Consider the following 22,140-nt stretch of genomic DNA (forward strand, 5'->3'; position numbering starts at 1 on the left):
GAGAAGCATGGGTACCATAAGAAAGAGAATGAGATGAATGAGTGTTATCTTTTTTTTTTTATAAGGTAGAAATATGCTAAGAGGTGATAGAACTTAGGAGCTGATTTCTCTGTCTCAGAAGGAATAGAGAAAGTTTCAAAGGTGGAAAGCTAAAAACTGATCAAAGAAAACACTCTTTTATATGATGTGTGACTGAACCATAAAACTCACCTCTACATAAAGACAGTCAGGTCTGGAATTTACAGAGATTAAAAAAGATCAGAATTTCAACACTCATTAAGAGAGCTCAGAGCTCTGATTTTCAGAGCCTTTAAAATAAAAGAACTTGGTACACTCAGTGATACACACTTAAAATAGCTGGCAACAGATAGGATATTTGCAAGAGCCATTATTTCTACAGAACTTGGAAATGTTACTAAATGGGTCTTATATTTGATAGGGATTTAATTGCCACCTGATTTATGTCTGTCAATTGGTTGGTAATCAGAGGCCAAATTCTTCAGGGCCCAGAAATAAGTCAGCTGCATCAACAAAAAATTCCACTTCAGGCTTAAGAAGTCCCATTTGGATCAGACACTGTTCTAGAAGCCTGCAGTAACGTTAAGTGGAGCCATCAAATAATAAATAGGAAGTATAAGCCTTCACAGATCTCCTTCTGTGACCCAGAAACAGCCTCTACAGAGAAGCCAATGACTACCTCCGAGTCTGCAGAAGATGCTGCTGTGACAGTCACAGCTGTTTATCCCTGCCTCCACGATTCTTACCACCTGTGAAACTTCCAAGGGTTTAATTAAGGCGGATCCTACTCATTGTTCCTTGCAAATCATGTCTGGCAGAGCACTCAGCAGCGGGACAACAGATGAGCTAATGCATGCCAAAAGCCCCGGATCAACCTCCACGTGCTGTGCCTTCCTTACATGTTCAGCCCACTTCCAAGAAATCTTTTGAATTCCAAGCAGTTGCTGTCACAGCCCTGTACACAAAGCTGAATGAATGAGCCTCATCACTTGCAGCTTCAGTCCTGTGTCTGACACACTTGGTGCCACAGCAAGAGCCGTGTGAAACTCCTGCCTTGTGCTACATGGTGCAGCTCTTCTCTTTGAGAAGGGGTAATCAAAGTGCTGGGGATTGAGACTTTGCCACCTCCTCTCCACCTCCCTGCGGAAGCCTGAACAGCCCACACTAATCCCTCACTGCTGGTGACCAAAAGAGAGAAAATAAAATCAGCCTGTCTAACTTTTGTGGCAGTGATGAGGCTTTTCTGGAGCAAGGTGTGCTGGTTTTGCAATCTGTTAGAAGCACGACACAGCTAAAATGCAACGGTAAGATATCTCTCAAAAAACTGATGCAAAAATGAGTCTTCCAAGACTCATCTGGATGCTTGTAGGCATCTATTAATGGTGTCTTGAGCGAGAGACCTCTGTGGAAACACTGCAAGTAGCCAGCTACACAGGGAAACAAAAGTGTTGGAAAACTTGATATAGTTCTGATGCTATCTTTGAAATATTTAGGCTGGGTGAAAAATGTGAAGCAAAAACATGTGCTGTTTTAAAATGCAACACTAGAACAGAGTGGAGGGAAACTGACAAAAGGGATTTATGTCTCTCCTGCAGGAACAATGTCTTAGTATAAATTCCTTGTATTATGTGTAATCACATAGGTTACACCTACTAGTGGTCAAAGTATCTAGACTTCTGTTTTATCACTGCTCATCAGAAGAGATCGAAAGAACAAAGCTACATAAAAAAGCCCCAAGCTGGCTACCATCTGACTGGTGCACTGGCAGTAAAACCAACAGCACTTTCTGCTTCCTGCCTTAAGGAAATGAAACAAAACCAGATATTGTTTATTGCCAAAAATGATTCTGTCTTCCAAATATGCTCGTTCAATTTTGAGCTGCACATCAACAAGTGCTTCTTAATTCTGCTCAAATGATGCTTTCCAAAGTGAACTGCTTACACTTTTCTGAAAAGAGATTTTAACAGATTTAATAATTTTTCTTAAATTACAAGAAATGAGACAAAACCATCTGAGATATTTTTAGTTTAATGTATTGATGAATGGAAATATAAAACCAAGTGGATTGAAATGAGTTATATTTAAATTGTATTTAGGAATTTTACTGCATGCTATTTTCTTTCAGATGCAATTGAATAAATACAAAAGGAAGAGATAAAGCCACATAAAAATTCAAACTAAAGCTGATTGAAAAATAAGGGGCTTATAAGAAAACACACTCTTGATACAAGGATTGCTCCTGTGTTCCATCAGAGCTTTATTTTTTTTTTCAGGAAAAAGTTGTCACTGGTTGAAATCCAGGGCCAGCCATATAGAGGAAAGCCTAGTGCAACATTTGAAAAGAAACTTTCACGGTGAGCAACAAAAGCTTTGTCTTGAAATGAAACCTTATCTGGAAAGGTACAAAGCGCCAGCAAAGGCTTTGGGATGGGCAGGGCTGGCATACTGAGCAGGTGATCAGGGCATGGCATCAGGGTATGCCATAAACAGGCTGAAGGAAAACAGCCATCCTTTTCTAAACAGTAGAAATTCGAGAAAAGACCTCCAGACCCAGCCATATGGATCTCTACAGCTTGGGCACTGTTTTGAGGCTTAGAAAATTCACATGTGCTTTGTTTGTTATGTACAAAAAGAAAACATAAGACATAATGAAGGAAAGAATGTGAAGCAAAAGCAGCACGTGCAATTATTTTCAGCTCTTGCGCCATCATTTGAATCTCCCCAAATCTTGGGATTTTTCAGAGTGACGTAAAGAACTCTTTTGGCCTTCTGGCCTTACATCCTACCATATTCCTCATGGTGATGAAGGCTATAATGCTATTGATTCTGCATAATTACTAAATTATTCATGTGATCATATGCTTCCAATAGCTGAGTTTAAAGACAATCAAAATTAGATATGCTGATTGAATTAGGAGATTTGGAAGCACTGGGAACATGGCATGTGGGGGATGAACAGATACTGACAGGGCACAGCTGACCTGCTGGTTACGCATATGGAATAGAATTGAACAAAAAAGTAGGAAGGAATGAGTTTAAATATTAAAGAGAGGACAAAAAGACACATTAAAATATGAACAATTTTTATTACACATTTTCTAGTAATCCAACCTACTTTTAATGAACAGATACAGCAAATTGCTGACAATGTTCAATGAACTACAAATAACTATTTTTATGGCATTTAATAGCAGTCTTTTATAAAAGCAAGTAAATGTTGGTATGCTTTTGAGTACAGTCTTCATAATATTCAGGACAACACTCTTATAAAGCATTTTCTCATAGCTAAGAGCTATAATAAAATCTGTATAAGTATTGCTTATGCATGTGCAATTCTGAACTGTGATAAGTAGGATCAGATATCAAACTGAACTATGTTAATTCATATCCACTGAAGGTCTGATCTAGAAGAAACTATCCTCCCACCTTCAATGGATTCTCTATATTATTAATTTAATAATTGTATTTCAGCAGTCTAAGCACATGAGACTCTGTCAATGCACTTACGAAAACACAAGTCCTGTTCCAGGGGTCATGACAGCTGTGCACAAGGTTCTTTGCTATTTGGAATTTGAATAGTCCTACAGTTATTCAATTCTTGCAGATCTTTGATCTCTTTTTCACAGGATCCCAGGTTGCAGAAAACACTGAGTTCTGGTCTGGGTTCTGCATCCCATCTAAGCTCTGTCTTCTTTCAGTGTCTAGCAGAACAACCTGGCCTGATCTCCTCACCTACCTGAAACAACAACCAATACTTACCAAATACTACACTTATTTGCCTTTCATCTGTCACCATTTTTCTTCTGCTTGCTGAGACCTGTTTTACACCAAAGTCTTTCCCAGAGCCGTTTCTCTGCCTCCCTCCAAAGCTGTCACCTTGCTCTGATTTCTCCCTGGGATTTTGTCACTGCAGATGTTCCCAGCCTCCTCCTCAGAAAGTCAGCACCCTCTCACACACCTTCCCTCTCCTTGCCTCCTCCCTCTGCTCCACAGGCCTTTCTCCAGGAGCAGCCACTTGCAGCTCCCCCACCTCATCCTCACCGTGCATGGTCAGGCTCTTGCCCCTCCTTCTCAAGAGGGTTTGCTATGGATTACATTATCCTTTAATTAAGCATTAAAGTATTACGAGTCACATGAAAGACGGATATTATTTTGTGTCATAGACAATAGCTCAGTCAGCTGAATCCAGCACCATTTGGATTATGAATGGCACAATCATGAATACACTGTGGTATATGCTCCAATACTCATCTTTTTCCAAACCAAATATTGCTTGATTTCTGGTGTGATTCTTCATGTAATGACATGCCAACTGCATAAGGAGTATGTTTTCAAACCCCGGGATTTTTGCCCACCAAAATTTGTATTGTGGTCATGAAGATGGAGAGTGTCACTTAGACCGAGTTTTCATTGTCCTTTGTTTTGCTAACCACTACAAAATTTTAAGCTTTTCTGAAAAAAGAAAATTTACAGTGCCCATAGAATCAAAACGAGTGTGCTGCTGACTGAGCGAGCATTTGATCAATGCATCACAGAAAAGCTAAAGAGACAGGCCAAAGAAGAGGTATAACATTTTAAACCTAGGCAGTAACACTGTTATGCTTAATTTGTGAGGCACTATTTTATGTAACAGATCTTATTCCACTCTAGATGGATAACAACTTTGAATTGTAATTTTATTTTCCACTTAGTGGAGCCTATTGACTTGGACTAGATCTTGCCAGAGAACCAGTTTTGTCATAAAGGCAGTAAATTCTGTGCTCATTTTGTGTTTGTTTGATAATTAATAGTGCAGTGTTAGCAGCAGGACAAAATGCAAGTATAATTTTTTTTTTCCTCTGGAAGATATAAAAGCTATAAGTCAATGACTTTATGCTGAGTATCTAAGGCACATATCTTTTACTAAAATGAGTTCAGCAGATTCAATGGAGGTTCTTTTCTGTTTGGGAAGGTATGTGTGCAAGGCACTCCCATTAACCAAGCATCCTTGGCCCCAGGCACAAATATACAGATAGTTACGCTGGCAACCATTTTTTCCCCCAGTGGAGACACGGTTTATAGCAACACTGATTTTCCCTTATTGCTATAACAGTGACAAAAATGGGTGTCCACGGGTGTCAGTATACGTGCTAGTTATAATAAAAGAATTATATATTTGTTTGAAAAAAGAGGCACAGTAATAAAAATGCCATGTAAACTTGACACTACCTTTTTATCAGCATCTTCCTGTATTTACCAACGCTTAAAATAAAAACAATAGCCTTAGCCTTCACTAAGCTAGAGCCACAGCTCTAACAGATGGCTGTGCCAGACAAGCTTTCAGCATAGACCAGACCTGAGCACCTCACAGCAAATTAACAACATGGGAACCCTCACGCCAACTCACCGAGATGAGCAAGTGAAATCCTGTGTGTAAGTGCGAAGCAGGGAGTAAAAGCTCAGTCTAGCCAAAGATCTGTGTGCTCAGAGAACACAAGTCTATCTCCTTTCAAGTAACTTACAGACATAAATGGAGGATTAGGCCCCAGTGATTTACTGAGATGCCAGAGGATGTTCATAGGCTCCACTGTGAGTACACATGCCTTCTGCTGGACCAAGTCAGTCTCCCAAGGACATCTGTAGCAGTCAGAAGGTAAGTGCCACAGTGTGACTTTCCTTTTAAGGTCAACTTCCAGCAGAGATTCTGTAAACTGGATCTCTAAAATGAGTTCAATCAGCAACCTGTCATGCTAGTCCAACCATCCCCCAGTCTGAGATTTTCTGTATGTGCTATTTCAGAGTACTTGTGCCATCGCGACATGCTAAGTGCCTTTGCCATACAGTCATGTTTTTATGATTATTCACAAAAGAACAAATAATTTGACAAATGGGAATTGCATGACCTATACTGTGAATAGCCAGTTGCCTTTCTTCAATGAAAATTTTATGACAAATTGGCATCTGCTCTTAAAGTGACAAATGCATCTTTGCCCTCTGTAGACCTTCCCACCTGTTACTCCATGGATGATCATGCCATTTACGTGCTGCTAACAAACTGAATGGTACTTCACTTTCAGGGTGACCAGGCTTTGTCAGAAAATTAAGGTATTATTTATTAAATGAATTTTTTATTCTAGTGAAAATTACAGCAGCACAACCATAGATCTTGTATTAAGGCTTGTGCTACCTGCACATGTTGGCCTCCATCTCCCTTAAGGTGCAGTAAAGCAGAGACAGGACAATGCAGGGCCCCACTGAAAGAACCATACAGAGATGTTTTAACTTTGCAGCATTTCTAATCCTTCATCATCCTCCTAAGGTCTTACATCTCCTGTCCCTTCCTGCTCAGCCCTGTCACCCCAGGCTTGCTGCTTCCCCTCCTCTGGAGAAGCAGTGACAACAGTATCCAGAAGGCTTCAGGTATATTTTTTTCTCTGATTCTGGTCACAGTGTAAGTCCACCCTATAATGTCTGGGAATTATTTGTGTGGTTATAATCTCACCTCCAAGATCATCCAGACAACCAGGTCACTGCACCTGATTGGAGTTCACTGACTTCCAAGGGCATAAGATACCCAGGTGTTTTCTAAAATCTGCTGATATAAGTAAGAGAGTGTCTGGGAAAGAAGTAGGTTAACACAAGTCAGTGTATTATAAGAAGCTTTCTTTCCTATAAACAACTAGCAATCAGGTTGGAGAGATGGGGGAGAGGAGAAAGGGAGAAATGGGAGGGAGGCAGGCATGTAGGCAATCTTGGTGGCTTTCTTATTTATTTTAATCTTTTAAAAAAGAAAAAAACTGCAAAACAAAAGAAGAAAATACTTAGAAGGCAAGGTTTCCATAGGAAAAAAATATTTTATTTTTTAAGAACAAATTCAGTTTGAAACAGACGTGGAATGTGATTTTCGTAATTTCCATTTTCTGGGAACTAATTGCAGTGTGGAACTAAAGCAGATTTCAAACTTATGACCGGCTAGTTTTAATACAGAACAAAACAAACAAATAAAACCAAAAACAAACAAAACAAACAAACAAAAAAAAGGAAAGAAGAATATTTATAACTCAAGCATAATACTGTGTTACTTACAAACTGGACAAAGAAATTCTTAAATAAATATTCATGGTACACAATTTCAGCACAAATATGCGGCAATTTGGCAACCTTTTATATCATTTTTTCCTCAATACAGTGCAAAGGGGAATGACACTGCCTTTAAACAAGCTGTAGCTAAATACATTGCAAAATTCAAATTTTATACAAAACATCTTGCTCAGACTTTATAAAAAACCAACATTGCTCTATATACACAATCTGGTTAAGAAAAGCCTTTTTTGTCTTGTTTTCATGTGGTTTTTTTAATTATTTAAAAAGGTGAATAAGGCTACTGTAACACCCCAAATCCATATACAGTAAATCTGAACCTATTTACAGCATCTTCAGTTAGACATGATGGTGCAAATTCCAATTCAGGTGACTAGGGATGATCATACAAGCAAGGCATTTACAGTAATTTTTCAAAGCTGGACCAACGTCAAAGAAAGGAACAGTTGGTAGATTGTCATAATTCTGCACCAGACACAAAACAGACGCACAGTACATTTTTTTTCAGTTGGTTGCAGGTTGCTCTTGAGCAATTAATCTGATTATTTTTTTCACAGTTTAGTATGTAACTAGAATGTGGCCAACTGACAAAGCATAGACATGATTTAATAAAATTCAGTATCAGTAAACCCATCTTTTCCCTTCCTCCCCCTCCCCCAAAATAAAATCTTAATGACTTACAAGAGAACCTTGTATGGATGGATTCACAGAAAGGAAAGGTTGTTGAAAAGAATTACATATGTACTGTAGTTAGTCACCATGGTAACCTTCCACAGAACCATGGGTTGAGATTTTTTTTGTTTTTGTTTCTCTCTTTTGGACCAACATCTCAACATAATCCTCAGGTTCAGAAAACAAAGAGAGTGATCATTTCTATAACAGATTTTTTTCTTTTCTTTTTTTCTTTTTTTTCAGGGGCTCACTGGACGTCTGAGAACCCTAAAATGCTGTTGCTACATTTTCTTTCCAAATCAGAAAGCAAAGTGTTACCATAGTAACATGACTATGTTAGAAATGTCTATTTGCATAGCACATATAAAAGTAGAGTTTTTTTACTTCCTCCCCAGGGTGGGAGCTTTAGGGGAACAGCCATGCTAAAGAGAAAACTTTAACCTGAAACCTCCCTCTACGAACCTCAACAAAATCTACAGAACACATCAGCCTTTAAGGCAAGGGAAATCACAACACAGAAAATAAATGCCGGCACACCTTGTCACTGTTAAATATGTGATGCAGTAACATTGACTTCTTGATATTTTGGGCCTTACATTTCCTAGTTTTCTCTTATAAGATGCTTTGGAATTTTTATTTTTTTTTAAATGTGCTCCCATTGTTATTTTTGGATGGCTGATTTTTTTTTCCCAGAAGTAGTTTATTTTTTAAAAAAATGTGTGCGTATGCATAAATATATATGCATATGTATGCATATATAAATATATATATGTGTGTATATACTTATATACACACACATTTATATATGTAAAATGATAAGAAGTTAAGACTATGTAATTGCCGCAAATGAATTTCACATCTTCTGGTGTAGATTCTGTGCAATCTCAAAATATATATTAGTAAAAAACCAAACCAAAATAAAAAGTAAGAAAAAATGAACGAAAGAAAAAATCTCACTTTATATCCCTTGTGTTCTATACACCTATTATAAATAAGACATATTTTCCTTCTCCATCTCAGTGTCATAATTTATTTTATTCTTATGGACTGAAAGAGGTTTGCCATATGTGCTTTCACTTTGCAACAGAGCACCAATGAACGGCTGTGTCAGTCACAGTACCTACACTCACTGTGCAGGGACAGCACAACAATAAGCCAAAGTGCCAAAAGGGTCAGTCAGAAAGAAATTCTGCCTTACTTTTAGAGATGAGAAAGGTTTTGTGGTTTGTTGTTCTCTTTTTTTTTTTCTTTTCACAAATTCACCAGTTAGATAGAATTAGCTCATTTGACCCGTTGGCTTATAATCTTCTTGGTCAGACTTGGCTCTCTGCTATTTTCTTAAATGCTTTCCCTGTGTTTACTATAATCTGATAGTATAGCAGCTGAGTCTGCTTAAAAGTCACCCAAAGCAGACTGTGTTTTCCCTACAGCTTCAAAGCTGTGTATCTTATTGCCAGTACCACATCAGCCCTGCCCTAATATAATCCTCAGTGGCCTGCTATTGTCTTGTCTTCTCCAAGCTTGTTCACTTACTAACAATACCCCTCTGTTCTACTGTATCGAAGGTTCTATTTTTTTCTGCACACTGGTATTTGATAACCAAGAATTCCTTCAAATGCAGCCTTAATCCACTGTGCATGTTATTGTGTTTCCTACCTGCCTCTTAAAACTTAGCATACCAAAGTGCTGTGCTACCTAAATGTATTGTTTTTTACTTCCCAGCTTCTATTTTTGAGGCAGCAATATGCAACTGCAATCAGCCCTTCCCTCCACCACCCAGTCCTGCTCTTGACTTTGTTGACAGCCTAACTATTTGGCTGGAAGGCTCCTTACTATCAAACACAATTTTTATAAATGCATTACCCATTCGAGTGAGGCTGCTGTAGCAGATGGATGGAGTGCGGATCTCCAAACATTAATGTTCCATTAGTGATTCAGGAGGTGGAGTGAAAGGAAATCTTATGTGAAGGATGGCAGAGCCCTGGATAACAGAAACAAATGGAACAGTGACGGACTAAAAGCGAGAGAACTTTAACAAGTCTTACTTAGACACCAAGGTCTGTGTGACAAATCCAGTATGCACTGAGAGAGACACACAAAAGTCAGAAGATTGCATTTCAAGGTTGATATATCCTAGAGCACCTTCCCAGGATGCCTAGAGCTATTAACATCCACGGATTGCTCCATCTTCCCTTGGCTTTTGTACATGCCTGAACGCCCGCAGCACATGGCTTTGAGGATGATGAATGTAACAAGAGTACAGCAATCAGAATGGGCATCTTCTACACAAAAGTCTTCCAGCTTTTAGTGAATACTTATTCACTGAGATAGGAATTCTACAGACTAGGTAAGCTGTCCAGCTCGCGTTGGTTCCTGGAGAAAGAGCTGTTGCTTTCTCCTCCCTGTGCTTAAGTCAATGCTAGCGCACCAGGCATCATCACAAACCCCAACAGAAAGCATTTGACCAGTGAGTTTCCTCTACGACTCAACTGTACCACAGAGATGGTTGTGTGTTTTCAGACCTTGTAATAAATGTTTGCTGGACTCTGAGGAGGCATCTCTTGAACTATGTACACTGGATGTCCATAGTCGCCGCTGACCTTTTCATAGTGGGGGCAAAAGACACTGTCTGCAGTCCTTAGAGGAATGATAATGTCACTGGGCTCAGAACCATTGTTGTTGCCACTGCGTTTTGGGGTGGCTAATGTACTAAGTGATAGAGTTGTCGTGTGTTGCGGGGAATGCTTCCTGTGTCTTCTCCGGTACTTCAACAAAAGAACCACCAAAGTGATGATGATGACGATGAAAATGATGCACCCTGATGCAATCCCTGCAAATAAGGCCACCTCTGAACCCAGTATACTGGAATGCCCAGCCTTACTGCCATCTGTGCTAGATCCTGGAAAGAATGGAAATACAACAGACAAAAGTTATTGCCATCCTGCAACCCGTTTACGTTGCTTAAAAATGTGTAGAGTAAGCAACACTAGAAGAATCAACTGACAGCTAAAGTTTGACAAACCAATTACCCTGTTAGATAGCTAAATGCAAACAGCCAAAGTCAGCAATCAATATTAAACAAGACTTTGTGTCTGTTGGTCTCACTTTTGTGCTGCTCCCAAACCACTCTGTTCCATACATCATCATCCATCAGCGGTGAGGACTGGCACTGACAAGGCAGCCTTTGATGCACACTGCATCTTTTAACAGATGCTAGCCAGCCCCGGGCACAAGAGAGGGGTGGGATAGGACTGGAATTGAATATAACACAAGGAAATGACAATTTGGTGCCATCACACCACCATATTATTTGTCACAAAAATTAAACAAGTGCTTACTTGACACTTTCTCTCTTGAAAGTTTGAACCAATTTCCCTCTCTTGATGCTCACTCACAATGGAAGACTGATACAGATGCTACATTCACATAATTGTTAAATCTTCCTACCAGAGCCTCTGTAGGAATCAGCGAAGCCTACTTAGTGACCACTCCATCAAAGATTCATTAGCCCAGCAACTAATGACAGAGCTAGCAAGGAAAACTTGCAGCCTTTTTCAGGAAACCCAGAACCATCTATCAGCAAGTTTTGCTTTTGTAGCATTCCCAATTCACTGAATTTTCTTCTGGACACCTTCAGTCCTAAGAGTTAGGTTTTTTCTTGTTCACCTAACAAATGCAATGCATTCTGAAGGTATTTGTTTGGAATCATGTGTTTATTTTGTTTAGATAATTATTAGAAAAAAATAAATCTTTGCATTTAGTAAAAGACCAGCCATGTGTAGACTTTATATGGTCAGCTAAAAGATCAGGATATTAATTATAGATGCCTTGAAATAAACTTCATAAATGGCTGTCGAGAACCACTTGATAATGTATTACACGGGAAGAGAAAGATAGAGACTCGTTCATCTGCCACAGTACTAGATGTAAGGCAGCACTGGCCCCTGTAAAGCTGCTTAGCAAACGTCCTATCCAAAAACTTTCCTGTAAATGAGTGATATTGTCACTAGATATAATGAACTTCTACAGGAGAGTGAAAGAGGGGACAGAGCGGCTGTTGCCAAAACTTGCAGCTCCAAGACACTATCAGCTGGAGCATCAGAACTGGCTTATGCTTCATCTCACTATGAAAATGTTTGCTTTTCTGGCACTTTAATGGTAAAGTAAAATGCATTTGGGTACAAGGAGGAGACATCCTGGAGTCCCACCACACCTACCTGAGTGGTCCTTCACAAAAGGGCTGGTGGTGGAACTCTTCCCATTGGTGCCAGCTTCCTGCTCAGGGCGCTTGGTGGGATCCGTGTGCCGGGGCAGCCCTGCCGAGTTGGGATCTGGGGGAGAGAAAGACGACTCATGCAGCTTTGGCACTTGATAGTATGGAGCCTTACATGCCAGCTCTAAGTACCTCGTGAGACACAAATGGTTTAGCAGAAGAATCTTTATGCAAAGGACAGGAAGATATAACAACATAATTTTCCTTTTAAAACAAAATGGTTATATTAAGTTATTTCAGATGTTTAAATTGTGAGGCCATCTGCAGAAACTATAAGGACTCCTGTGACTGGTAAGAAAAGCTTTGCAGATGACATTTCAGTTTAACTGAGGAAGTTGACTGACTACTAAACCAACTTCTGCTTAGAAGAATAATTCTTTCTTCCTGCACAATAGGTTGTCTATATGTGAAAAGAGACAATGAACAAAAACCTCTCTGTAATCAGAATTCATAACAAGCAAACTATAGAAATATTAGCTTCCCTCTTTTCATGTATTTTAAATAATTTTGAGCAGCAGAGTTGTGGCTTTTGTTTTTAAAATACAAATAAAAATGACTGAAACACACTACTCCCAGGTGACCTTTCCTTCTAGGGATCTCTGCAATGAAGAGATCTTATTACACTAACCATCCTTCTGTAGAAATCTGTCAGTAGCTGAGGAAGAGAAAACAGACTTTGCTTTCAGACTATAAGGGAGGAATGACCACACTAGACTTGACTGGCTCTCTGCTCTACACTGCTAAAAGAAGCCTGAAAGCTAAAAAGGACATTGAGACCAATCAAAGTCATTTCATGAAACAGCAGATGGTCTTTACCTTGTCCAACTTTCATGAGGATCTTCATGGTTTTTGTCTGGCACACCCCTCCCTCCTGGTTATCCAGGCCCTCCAAAGACCCATTTGATGTTGCTGATTAAAAATAAAAGAAAAATAAATAAAAATAAAAATAAATAAAAACCAGGAAATCAACAGGCAAAGTGATGTGAACATGAGTGTCTGAAAGCAGGGATCTTTCAATCTACCAGGATCTGTTCTTGTTGCTTGGGTTGACCTATGGAAAGTTGTGAAATGTTGAAAGCCAAAGGAATGAATACATTGGTAAGCTGTACAATATATACAAATGGAGGAATGTGTTATCACTGTTTCAAATTTACCCAGCAACCTTTTTTTCCTATGCACAATTGATTGACTGACTTGGACAAAAACACAGTGCCTTGCTAATAGGTGATGGAGTCAGCTGAAAAGGAAGCTCTGGCAGGCTCAGAGAAGGAAAGCACTGAAAAATCACTCTTTCCTCCCCCAACCCCAACAATATCTTTATAATCACTATATTACACCTGCTTCCTCTATTACAAATCTCCTGCTGGATGAAGTGAATGCATACAAAAGACCCAGGTGAAAGCTAAGATTCTGAACTGATTGGAAAACCGTTTAATATTTTAAAGCACAATCTCATTTTTCTCAGCATTGAGGAGCCTCTGCCGGGATAGGTGCCAGAGGGGAATATGCTCCAGTCTCACGGAAACCTTTTAGCTCATATGAACAATAGGGTGCTTTCCCCTATGTTTATATCATTCTTGCTTATCTAGGTGCTGGCTGGAACCACGCAACCCTGGCACAAGCCGACACTGCCATGTGATTTGAGCACGAAGCACCACTCCCTTGGAGAACCCAAAACACTGAATCATGGTCTATGGGTGCACCGCTGCTGCCCAAGCCAGCTGCTGGTTGCAAAACAGCTGCTGGAAAATGATTTGGCAGCTCCTCAGCAGTCGGCAGGGTGGCGACTCTGCACTGTGCTGGGCACTGGCCACCGTCGGCATGTGCGGGGGTGCCCTGGGCACGGGGGCAAAGAGGGCACAATTGCACACGGTGGGCTCTGGCTTTGCTATGCAGGGAATGCACCAGAGCTTTTCCTGCCCGGATTGTTTTGAAATTTCACCATTATTTCTTGGAGCCTTCTTATCCAAGGCCCAAAACAGATATATGAGAGGTGCATGCATGGGCATCAGCACTGGGCCACCAATTGGAGAAAACAAACGAAAAATGGGTTTTAAGGGAGCTCACTGCTTGTCATGGCTGTGGTGAAATGCTTAAGCAGCACATGCCTGCTTCTGCCCCTCTCCTTTCAGCTCATGGGCTTTACACTGTTCAGGTCTTTGCTTTTAATTCTCATTCCTTCTCTTTCACCTTCCTTGGGGATTTTCTTTCAAATGCAGTCTATGTATATTTCCTTTTTCTTCCACAATGTCTTCCTAGCCCCATGGCAGTATTTTTCTTGCTCTAATCCTCTCTCCAGCCATAAAGATATAAACCCCATACCGCTGAACCCTGCTTCCTAGCCTTTCATCTACTTCTTGTTTTTGTTCCACTTCTGACTCTTTTGTCACCAACTCGAATTACAGCCACCATACAAACTTCCCAAATTGTGCTTTCTTTTCCTAAAATTCCCTTCTCCTCATATGTGGTCCCTCCCAGTTCCTCCTCTTGTTCCCTCCCCCCTGTAAAAACATGACAACAGATGTATGGCAAAAACACTTTTTAAAATACAAAAGAGCACATTGAGTTATTTAAGATAAAAGCTGATCTGAAATTTGCCACTGCATTGCCAGGCTCAGAAAATAATGGAGACATATAGTTTTGTTTTCTTTTGTTTTGGTTTTTTTTTTTTTTTCCCAGAGGGGAAAAAAATCAATACCAAGAACCCATCCTGGACATAAATCAAATGTGTCTTTGCTGAAAGTGTTTTTTATGATCTATTTTCCAATGTACCAGCACAAGGACAAGGAGAAAAAAAGCAGTAAATAGAAATACCAAAGCTGAGCATCAACTGAACCTACGAGTAATAAACACTGACTTTGTCTTGTGGTTTTTTGTTATTTGATTTTTTTTTTAATCGAGGCAATGGGGATTCACATCTCCTTAAATACCTTTTACTTGATTTTCATTGAATAAAGTGCTGCTTCTTCTGAACATCAATGCCTTTTTATTCTTTAAAGGCCTATCCATTTAACCCACAGAGCAGGAGACCTCAATAAGATGCAGACGATGCAGTCTGACCTCAGTACAGAATAAGAAAGTAAGATGGCAAAAAGAATGCAAAATTACTTCAAATACAGTCTCCAAACGGGAAGACTCAGATGTACAATGAGTCTGGTTGTGTGCCTACGCCAGCGCAATCTGCCTCGCTTGCTTGCTAAAAGAATGCTTTCATAGCTTTGATGTCAGATGAATGAATTTGTAGAAGTATTCACTTTTTCCACAGTTCTTCAAGGGATTTTAGGAAAGCCTACGTTACAGCTCAGAGTACGGACTGCTACATCCTGAGGAATGGGGAATTTTCAAAGAGGAGTATTTCAGTGACAAAGCAAAGTTTCCATCTCAGCTTCTCCCTGTAATTAAACTGACAATTACCCAAGGCCACTGGAGGAAATTATTTTTCGAAATTCATTAAGACTATCGAAATATAAACTTGCATATCCCTAGTGTACCAGGAAGAAAGTGGGTAGCTTTAAACACATCATTTCAAGCTTTGAAAAGCTGCACAGAGAAAAAAGAAGTAATCTGGGACAGCAGAGAAAACACAGTTTCATACTGCTAACGCCCCTTGACAGTGTAGCGTGCAGAAGTCAAACAAGGGAGCAAATACAAAATATTCCTCAAACACTTGCTGCGGCCTTTCTATATTGATCTCCAAATGAAAACTATACCACTATCATGTTAGCTCTGCCACTGCATTCACACCTCTGCAGGAAAGTGACCCTTTACCTGTAGCTCTGCTCACACTGAAAGGATATTAAAAAAAAAAAAAAAATAAAGTGGCCGTGATAGGAGTTTTGGGTATAAACACAGAAACATAACACAAGCTTCTTCTGTCTAAAATGGAAATTATACTCTCCAGTGTGTTTATATAATCAAATTTTAAACCTTCCATTCAGTTTATTTTTATATATGGTCTGGGGTTTTTTTATATATATGTCTAAATATGGACATATTTTAGAGTCAATTTCTTACACATGACCCTCTGATAAGACTAGATACTACTTAAATATTAACATTAATAAAGATAACTAATGATTAATATGAAGCTTCTCATTAGTCTTAAATGTTCTCAGAATTCCACACTTCACTTTGTATTAATACAGCAATACATAGGAACCTAAAAGTAAGTAAAATGTTGCTAAACAGGTAGCAAAATATTTTTAAATCTCTTGATGGTTAGATACCTCTGGTTTTCTGAGACCTGTCCCTTTCCACTGATATCAATTGCAAAACTAATAATTACAGTCAAAGGCACATTAAATTATTCAGTCAACAGTTAATCCGCACCAGCAAATAAGCATATATAATTGCACTAAAAATTTTAAGACTAACAAAATTGTAATAACTTATAGGTATTTTTAGTAGTAGTTTTTCAGACGCTGTGTGTCTGCATTCCTTGAATACAACAGCAGCTGCCATTTTATGAAGAATGCAAGTTTAGGTTTTCAACATTCAGAAAACACTCATCTGTTATGAAATTATGGTTAAGAGTCTGCTGATACATACTTAACTTTGGAGAAGCTAGTCTACATTTTCAGTTTTGTAAAACACCGCCTTAACATATTCTCTCCCGTACACAAGGGAGAAATGAAATTATTCAGATCAAAAAACTTCATTCAGATCTGCCTGCCCTTCTTTGAAATATATGCATTATATAAAACCAAACAAAACCCCCAACAAAACCAACAAAGAAACAAACAAACAAAAAAGCCTGGAACTCATGTAAATGTTTTACATTTATTTGCTTTTAAAACTCCACAGTGCTGTTTATTGTATGAAATGCATTAGTCATAAATGCAGAGGCAGGGAATCCGTGAACGAAGCAGTCAGCTGACAAGAACAGTTTCTGGCTATGATTCTTATACAGTCCCCATGGAGAGGAAGTAATATTACATTTTAATATGTCTTCATTTGATTGTTATTACTCTGCCCCCCAGGAGGCTGAGCCACTGTATGGATCATGGCTGTTTTCAACCTATCAGGTTGGTAACATTGCTCTAATCAGATGGAGAACTAAGCTGCTGGATTTATGTCTGTATATAGCTTTTCATTCACAAAGAGATTAAAAATGAAGGCACAGTCACAAAAATTCAACTTCCTTCACTCCTAAAAACATATATTACAAAATGAAAAAATGCTATCACAATTACTTAAAAGAAAACACCAGCAGACAAAAATCTCAGCCTCTTAATTCTGCTACAATTATTACCTGTAGTTTCATGGTTTAGGATGATGAAAAATACTACCTGTTTGCAAATCAAATGCAATATCCTTTGAACCGACACAACTTTAAAATACATGTATTTCTAGAGCTTGAATATAAAATGTACTGCATAGCTGACGAGAGAAATGATGACTGTCGTACTCAATTTTCCTGTGAAAACTAAATGGACCTTAAACCACAGACTATGGGAATGAATGAGTGATGTCAACTGATGGGCAAGGACAAAACTGATTTTGTTCCTCCTTAGTGTGCTGGACAATAAAAGTCATTTGGCAATATATCAAAGATACATTATTGATGAGGTCATCAAAAATTAATTGCTGATGATGTGGATCTGTTAATAGCAAATTGAGAACTACAGGTTTCTTTGGGGTGGATCAGTACTATCCAATAGCAGTGATTTTCAACATTTTTTTCATTAAATACTGTTCAAATTCTGCATCAGAAAATAGGTTTCTCAAAATCAGAACAAAATAAAATCAAATAACACCACCCATTGCCACTTTCCCCCTGCTGTGCTTATAGACGAAATGGAAAAGCCTAAACAGCAGCAAAAATCCACACAAGCTTTAGATCCAACATTAGTAAGAAGTTATTCTTAAAGCAAAGCTGCACTTGATCTCACATGCACTCTCAGGACTACTAAATGCATGTAAAATCTTTCAGGTTTTTTATTTTATGAAGTCATAGAAAACTATTTTGGTCAGGCATCATGTGTTTGTGCTCTGATTGCTTTCATCTGCTTTTGGGTCCTTTTAATGACTCTCTAAGTAAAGCACCAAATAAATAATTCTTCTTTCCCATAAATTTAGATAATTTATGGGACAGGTTTAAGAACACCAGAAATCACACACTGTGAAACCACAAATCACCGATCACAACATGGAGGTTCTTTCTAAACCAGTCATGGACGAAGAACAAGGTAGCTGAGTTAATAGGAAGAGTGTTTCAATTAAATGAAATTAAATTCCACCCCCTCTTAGTAGCAATGCCAGATCTGCATGGAGATCTGGAACAACAACAACAACAAAAAATTGTTCAGGCCACTCACCAAAGAATAGATATCTTGGCACATATTATGTTGGATGAGCTGCAGAATGTTTAGAAAGAGGAGAAATATAATAATTTCAAATACTAGCAACTAATGGTTTATCTTTGCTTGTAGAGACAAAAAATAAGACTGACACTGAAAACTCTGCTTTTTAAAAGGGATTACATCGTCTTCCAAAATTTAAATATCAGTGGTCCCAAACCTGGACTGCAAGTGCTAAAGCTTAAATACATTATGAATAGTTGCAGGGAATACTGTCAATGTGTTGACTGTGTTTTTATAAACAGATAATAAAATCACAGCTTTTCTAATGATCTTATAGAGACAAAGAAATTATCCTTAATTAAAAAAAAAAAGATAAAAACCTGCTGAATTTGCTCAATTAGTACAATTTAGGACACCAAGACTGTAATGAAAAATATAAAAACAGTTTACCAATAATTTTGCTTTTTTTCTAATGTCTGTTTTTATTTGCCCTACTTCAAAGTCAAGGTGGCAGCAGAATTTTGAGGAGTTTCCTCTATCTAAAAGTCATTCAGAAACTCTCAATCTCTCAATTTAATCCACACAATGCTTTAAATTAAGATAGATTTTTTCCTTAAACTAAAGCTTATGCAATGTTTATAAAAACACTTGAAACCGGATTTTTTCTCTCTATCCACACGAGGCAAAAATTCAATGTGAAGGAAAGGACAAGAATTCTTCATTCTTTTTCACTTCTCATGCTTGTTTTTTAAATTAAGTCCTATATTGCGTGTCTCAAGATTTATATCTAAACAGGCCCACAAATTATATTCTGCACAGCAAATAAGCAGCAATGCCCTCCCCAGTCAAGCTAAAACCGGAACAAAATGAAGTAAAATAAAACCTGGAAGAAGCAAAGGCTCTACAGTGAAACTTAGTGATTCACTTTTCTAACCACTGCTCTAAAATGTATCTTGTCCAACTGTGAATAAAATGACTTATGGTACTTACTATATCATGAGCTGGGACTCATGATATAGGGGTATTTATATAATTCCCCATAAAAATTTCCACTTGTATTCATGTTAAGAGAAAGACAGATTCTACTACTGTTTCAATGGTTTTTTTTAAGGGTGCAATGTGGGGGACACAATCAAGACAGGCCAATCAGCTCTATACTGTGATATACTTTGGTATATACCAACTGTAAAATTCTAGGCACATCTCTGGAAACCCGTAGTCTCTCCTTCTCACATCTCATGTCATGTGACAGCACAAAATAGAGAATTGTAAAGTTTTGTACATTCAGAAGGATTTTATTAATTCCAGGGAGGCATGTATAAGAAAAATACAAAAGGGGTAAAAAAACCCCCCTCTTTATGTCAACAAAGGTATATGGGAAAAAGCTACAGTGAGCAAGATGGGGTTGGAAAACATAAAAAAAGCTGTGAGTTCCAACTGATTACTGCTGTGTATAATTTTAAAAACACTACCACTTTCTTGCTGGGTTAAGGAATACCGCAGCTGAAGTATACTAAACAGTAAACTATTTGCTCAATTATTATCCATAACTGAAGGTCACAGCTTCCACCTACCCACAACAAAATCCTACTTGCTTCACTGCTGTCAAGTGTCCCTTTATAAAATTATCTTGGAATGATTTAGAGATTATATTAAAAAAAACAGAAAAACCTCTCTATCCTGTATCACTATGAATGACAATTTGAGACTTTCATTACAGTTAAGCATTTCTGAAAGTATTTCAGTTACATATTTCCCATACTCTAAGAAATGTTGTCAGATAATGATCCACTGCACACATGCTTGCTTTTAGTTTACATAAACAAATTATATATTTGTGAGTGCTGAAGTAACTGTGGCAGATGTAAGCCCACTAATTACGATGTATTTAGTGTATATCAGCAAGTATGCATCTAAAACAGATTACTAGCTAGTTAACTTCACCAACCACAAACAGGTATTTTACGTAAGTTTATCCTTTCTCCCTGCACGCTACTGACAAAAGCCTCTCACGGATGGGGAGGAATATCTCCCCACTACCACAGCAAGCTTTGTTTAACAGTTCAGCTGAACAGAACTAACAGAATTAGTTAGCATTCAAGTTACACTGATTGTTGCTAATGACAAGACGGCTTGATGGAAACAAAAGTAGAAGCTTTAACAGTAAATGAGGACCCACTTTCTGTATCATACAAATTCAATATCACTCTACAAGGATGTTCACCTGTCTTGAAAATCTTTCTGGTTTTTGTCTGTGGCACATGGATAAGAAAGGGTTATAGTGAAAGTTCATATTAAATAAATAACAAACCTCTTGCTCATTCTACTGTCACTAATTGCATGCAATGATATTAATGACCCAGTAATTGCTATACGAGTAGCACTGAAGTGGAAAACATCATTTTGAGGCAGAGTTCATCTCTAGGTGGTAGGACTTCACCAGTGACTGAGTTAATGCCTAGTGACAGTTTAGAACATAACACTATAGATGAGAAAATGTGCCAGTCTCATGGTTATAAGGTTATAACAGTTTAGATGGACTTGATGTTATTTGCTTTGACCACACAGAGTCCAGGAGTAACCCCAATAAAGTGTCACAGTCAGACTTTGCCCTGTAGATGAACCTCATTCCTTTCAGGGGAGATGCTCTGTACTATAACAATCTAGAGCAATTTTCCACATGTTTGCTTCAATAAAAGAATACCTTCATCTCCTGCTTTTACATGGAGGACAACAAAACTGTGCTTTATTGCAAAACACAAAAAGCTATTTACATCATCTAACTATCCTTCAGTAACACAGAGTTTGGCACCTTAGTACCAAGATCAATTATGATACTATTGGATGACTGTGCACTTGGCAAAGATGATCAGAAGTTAAACACTGTTTTGATTGCAGTATGCTTATGTTTGTGTTTAGAGCTTTAAAATACCCACAGAGCAAACTTTAATGAGGGAACATTGCAAACAAAGCAATATGAATTTCCAAGGTACTACAGGACCTGCAGTTAAAACACTTGCCATTAAGAAATTAAGTCTTTAGGTGTTTAGCTTCTTTAGAAATTATCAAATAGACATGTTCATTGTGGTTCACTTTAGGAAACTCTGGTGGGATGGATGTTAATCCTCCAGTGTTTGGAATTTTGAAAAGTTGCAACTAGATAGGCAAACTGATACTTTTAATACTTACATTTATACTGTTTTTAATAATTCACTAGTGTTCTAACACTATAACATTCTTTTTGTTCTTTCTTTCTTTTGCAACACGAATTATTTAATTAATTTCTTGATTCTGCTACCACATCTGCTGTGGTAGCCTCTGGATGGCAGGTGGAATCAAGTTTCAGCGCAGGCTGGGGCCAAACATGTGGAAAGCACCTCTGCAAAAAACGCCCAGAGGGTCCTGGTGGACACCAAGTTGAGCATGAGCCAGCAATGTGCCCTCGTGGCAAAGGTGGCCAACAGCCTCCTGGGCTCAATCTGTCAGAGTACTGCCACCAGGTTCCGGGAGATGATCCTTCCCCTCTACTCTGCACTGGTGAGGGCACACCTGGAATGGTGGGTGCAGTCACAAGCTCCCCCGTACAGGACAGACATGGGCTTACGGGACCAAGTGTCTGGTAAATGCTCATGGAGACAATGAAGGAACTGGAGCATCCGTATAGGAGGAGGGGCTCTATCCTTGGAGATACTCAAAACTCAGCTGGACATGGTTCTAGGCAATTGGCTGTAGTTGGGCTTGCAAAGGTTTGTGCAGGGACTAGATGATCTCCACAGGTGCCATCCAAAGCAAACC

The 22,140-nt window shown here is 38.6% G+C and overlaps 1 protein-coding gene across 1 annotated transcript in view; it reads right to left on the reverse strand.

Moving 5' to 3' along the window:
* Nucleotides 1-6,831: 6,831 nt before the first annotated feature.
* Nucleotides 6,832-22,140, reverse strand: part of EFNB2 (ephrin B2) — a 44,953-nt gene continuing 29,644 nt past the window's right edge. The window contains exons 3-5 of the mRNA XM_017816624.1: nucleotides 12,860-12,952; nucleotides 11,988-12,101; nucleotides 6,832-10,669 (exon numbers count right to left, since the gene is read on the reverse strand). Of these exons, the coding sequence (XP_017672113.1) occupies nucleotides 10,287-10,669; nucleotides 11,988-12,101; nucleotides 12,860-12,952 (590 nt within the window). The 3' untranslated portion in view covers nucleotides 6,832-10,286. The remainder of the gene's footprint in view (nucleotides 10,670-11,987; nucleotides 12,102-12,859; nucleotides 12,953-22,140) is intronic.

The sequence above is a fragment of the Lepidothrix coronata genome, unplaced genomic scaffold, assembly GCF_001604755.1.
Source record: "Lepidothrix coronata isolate B3197 unplaced genomic scaffold, Lepidothrix_coronata-1.0 Scaffold57, whole genome shotgun sequence".
Taxonomy (NCBI): Eukaryota; Metazoa; Chordata; class Aves; order Passeriformes; family Pipridae; genus Lepidothrix; species Lepidothrix coronata.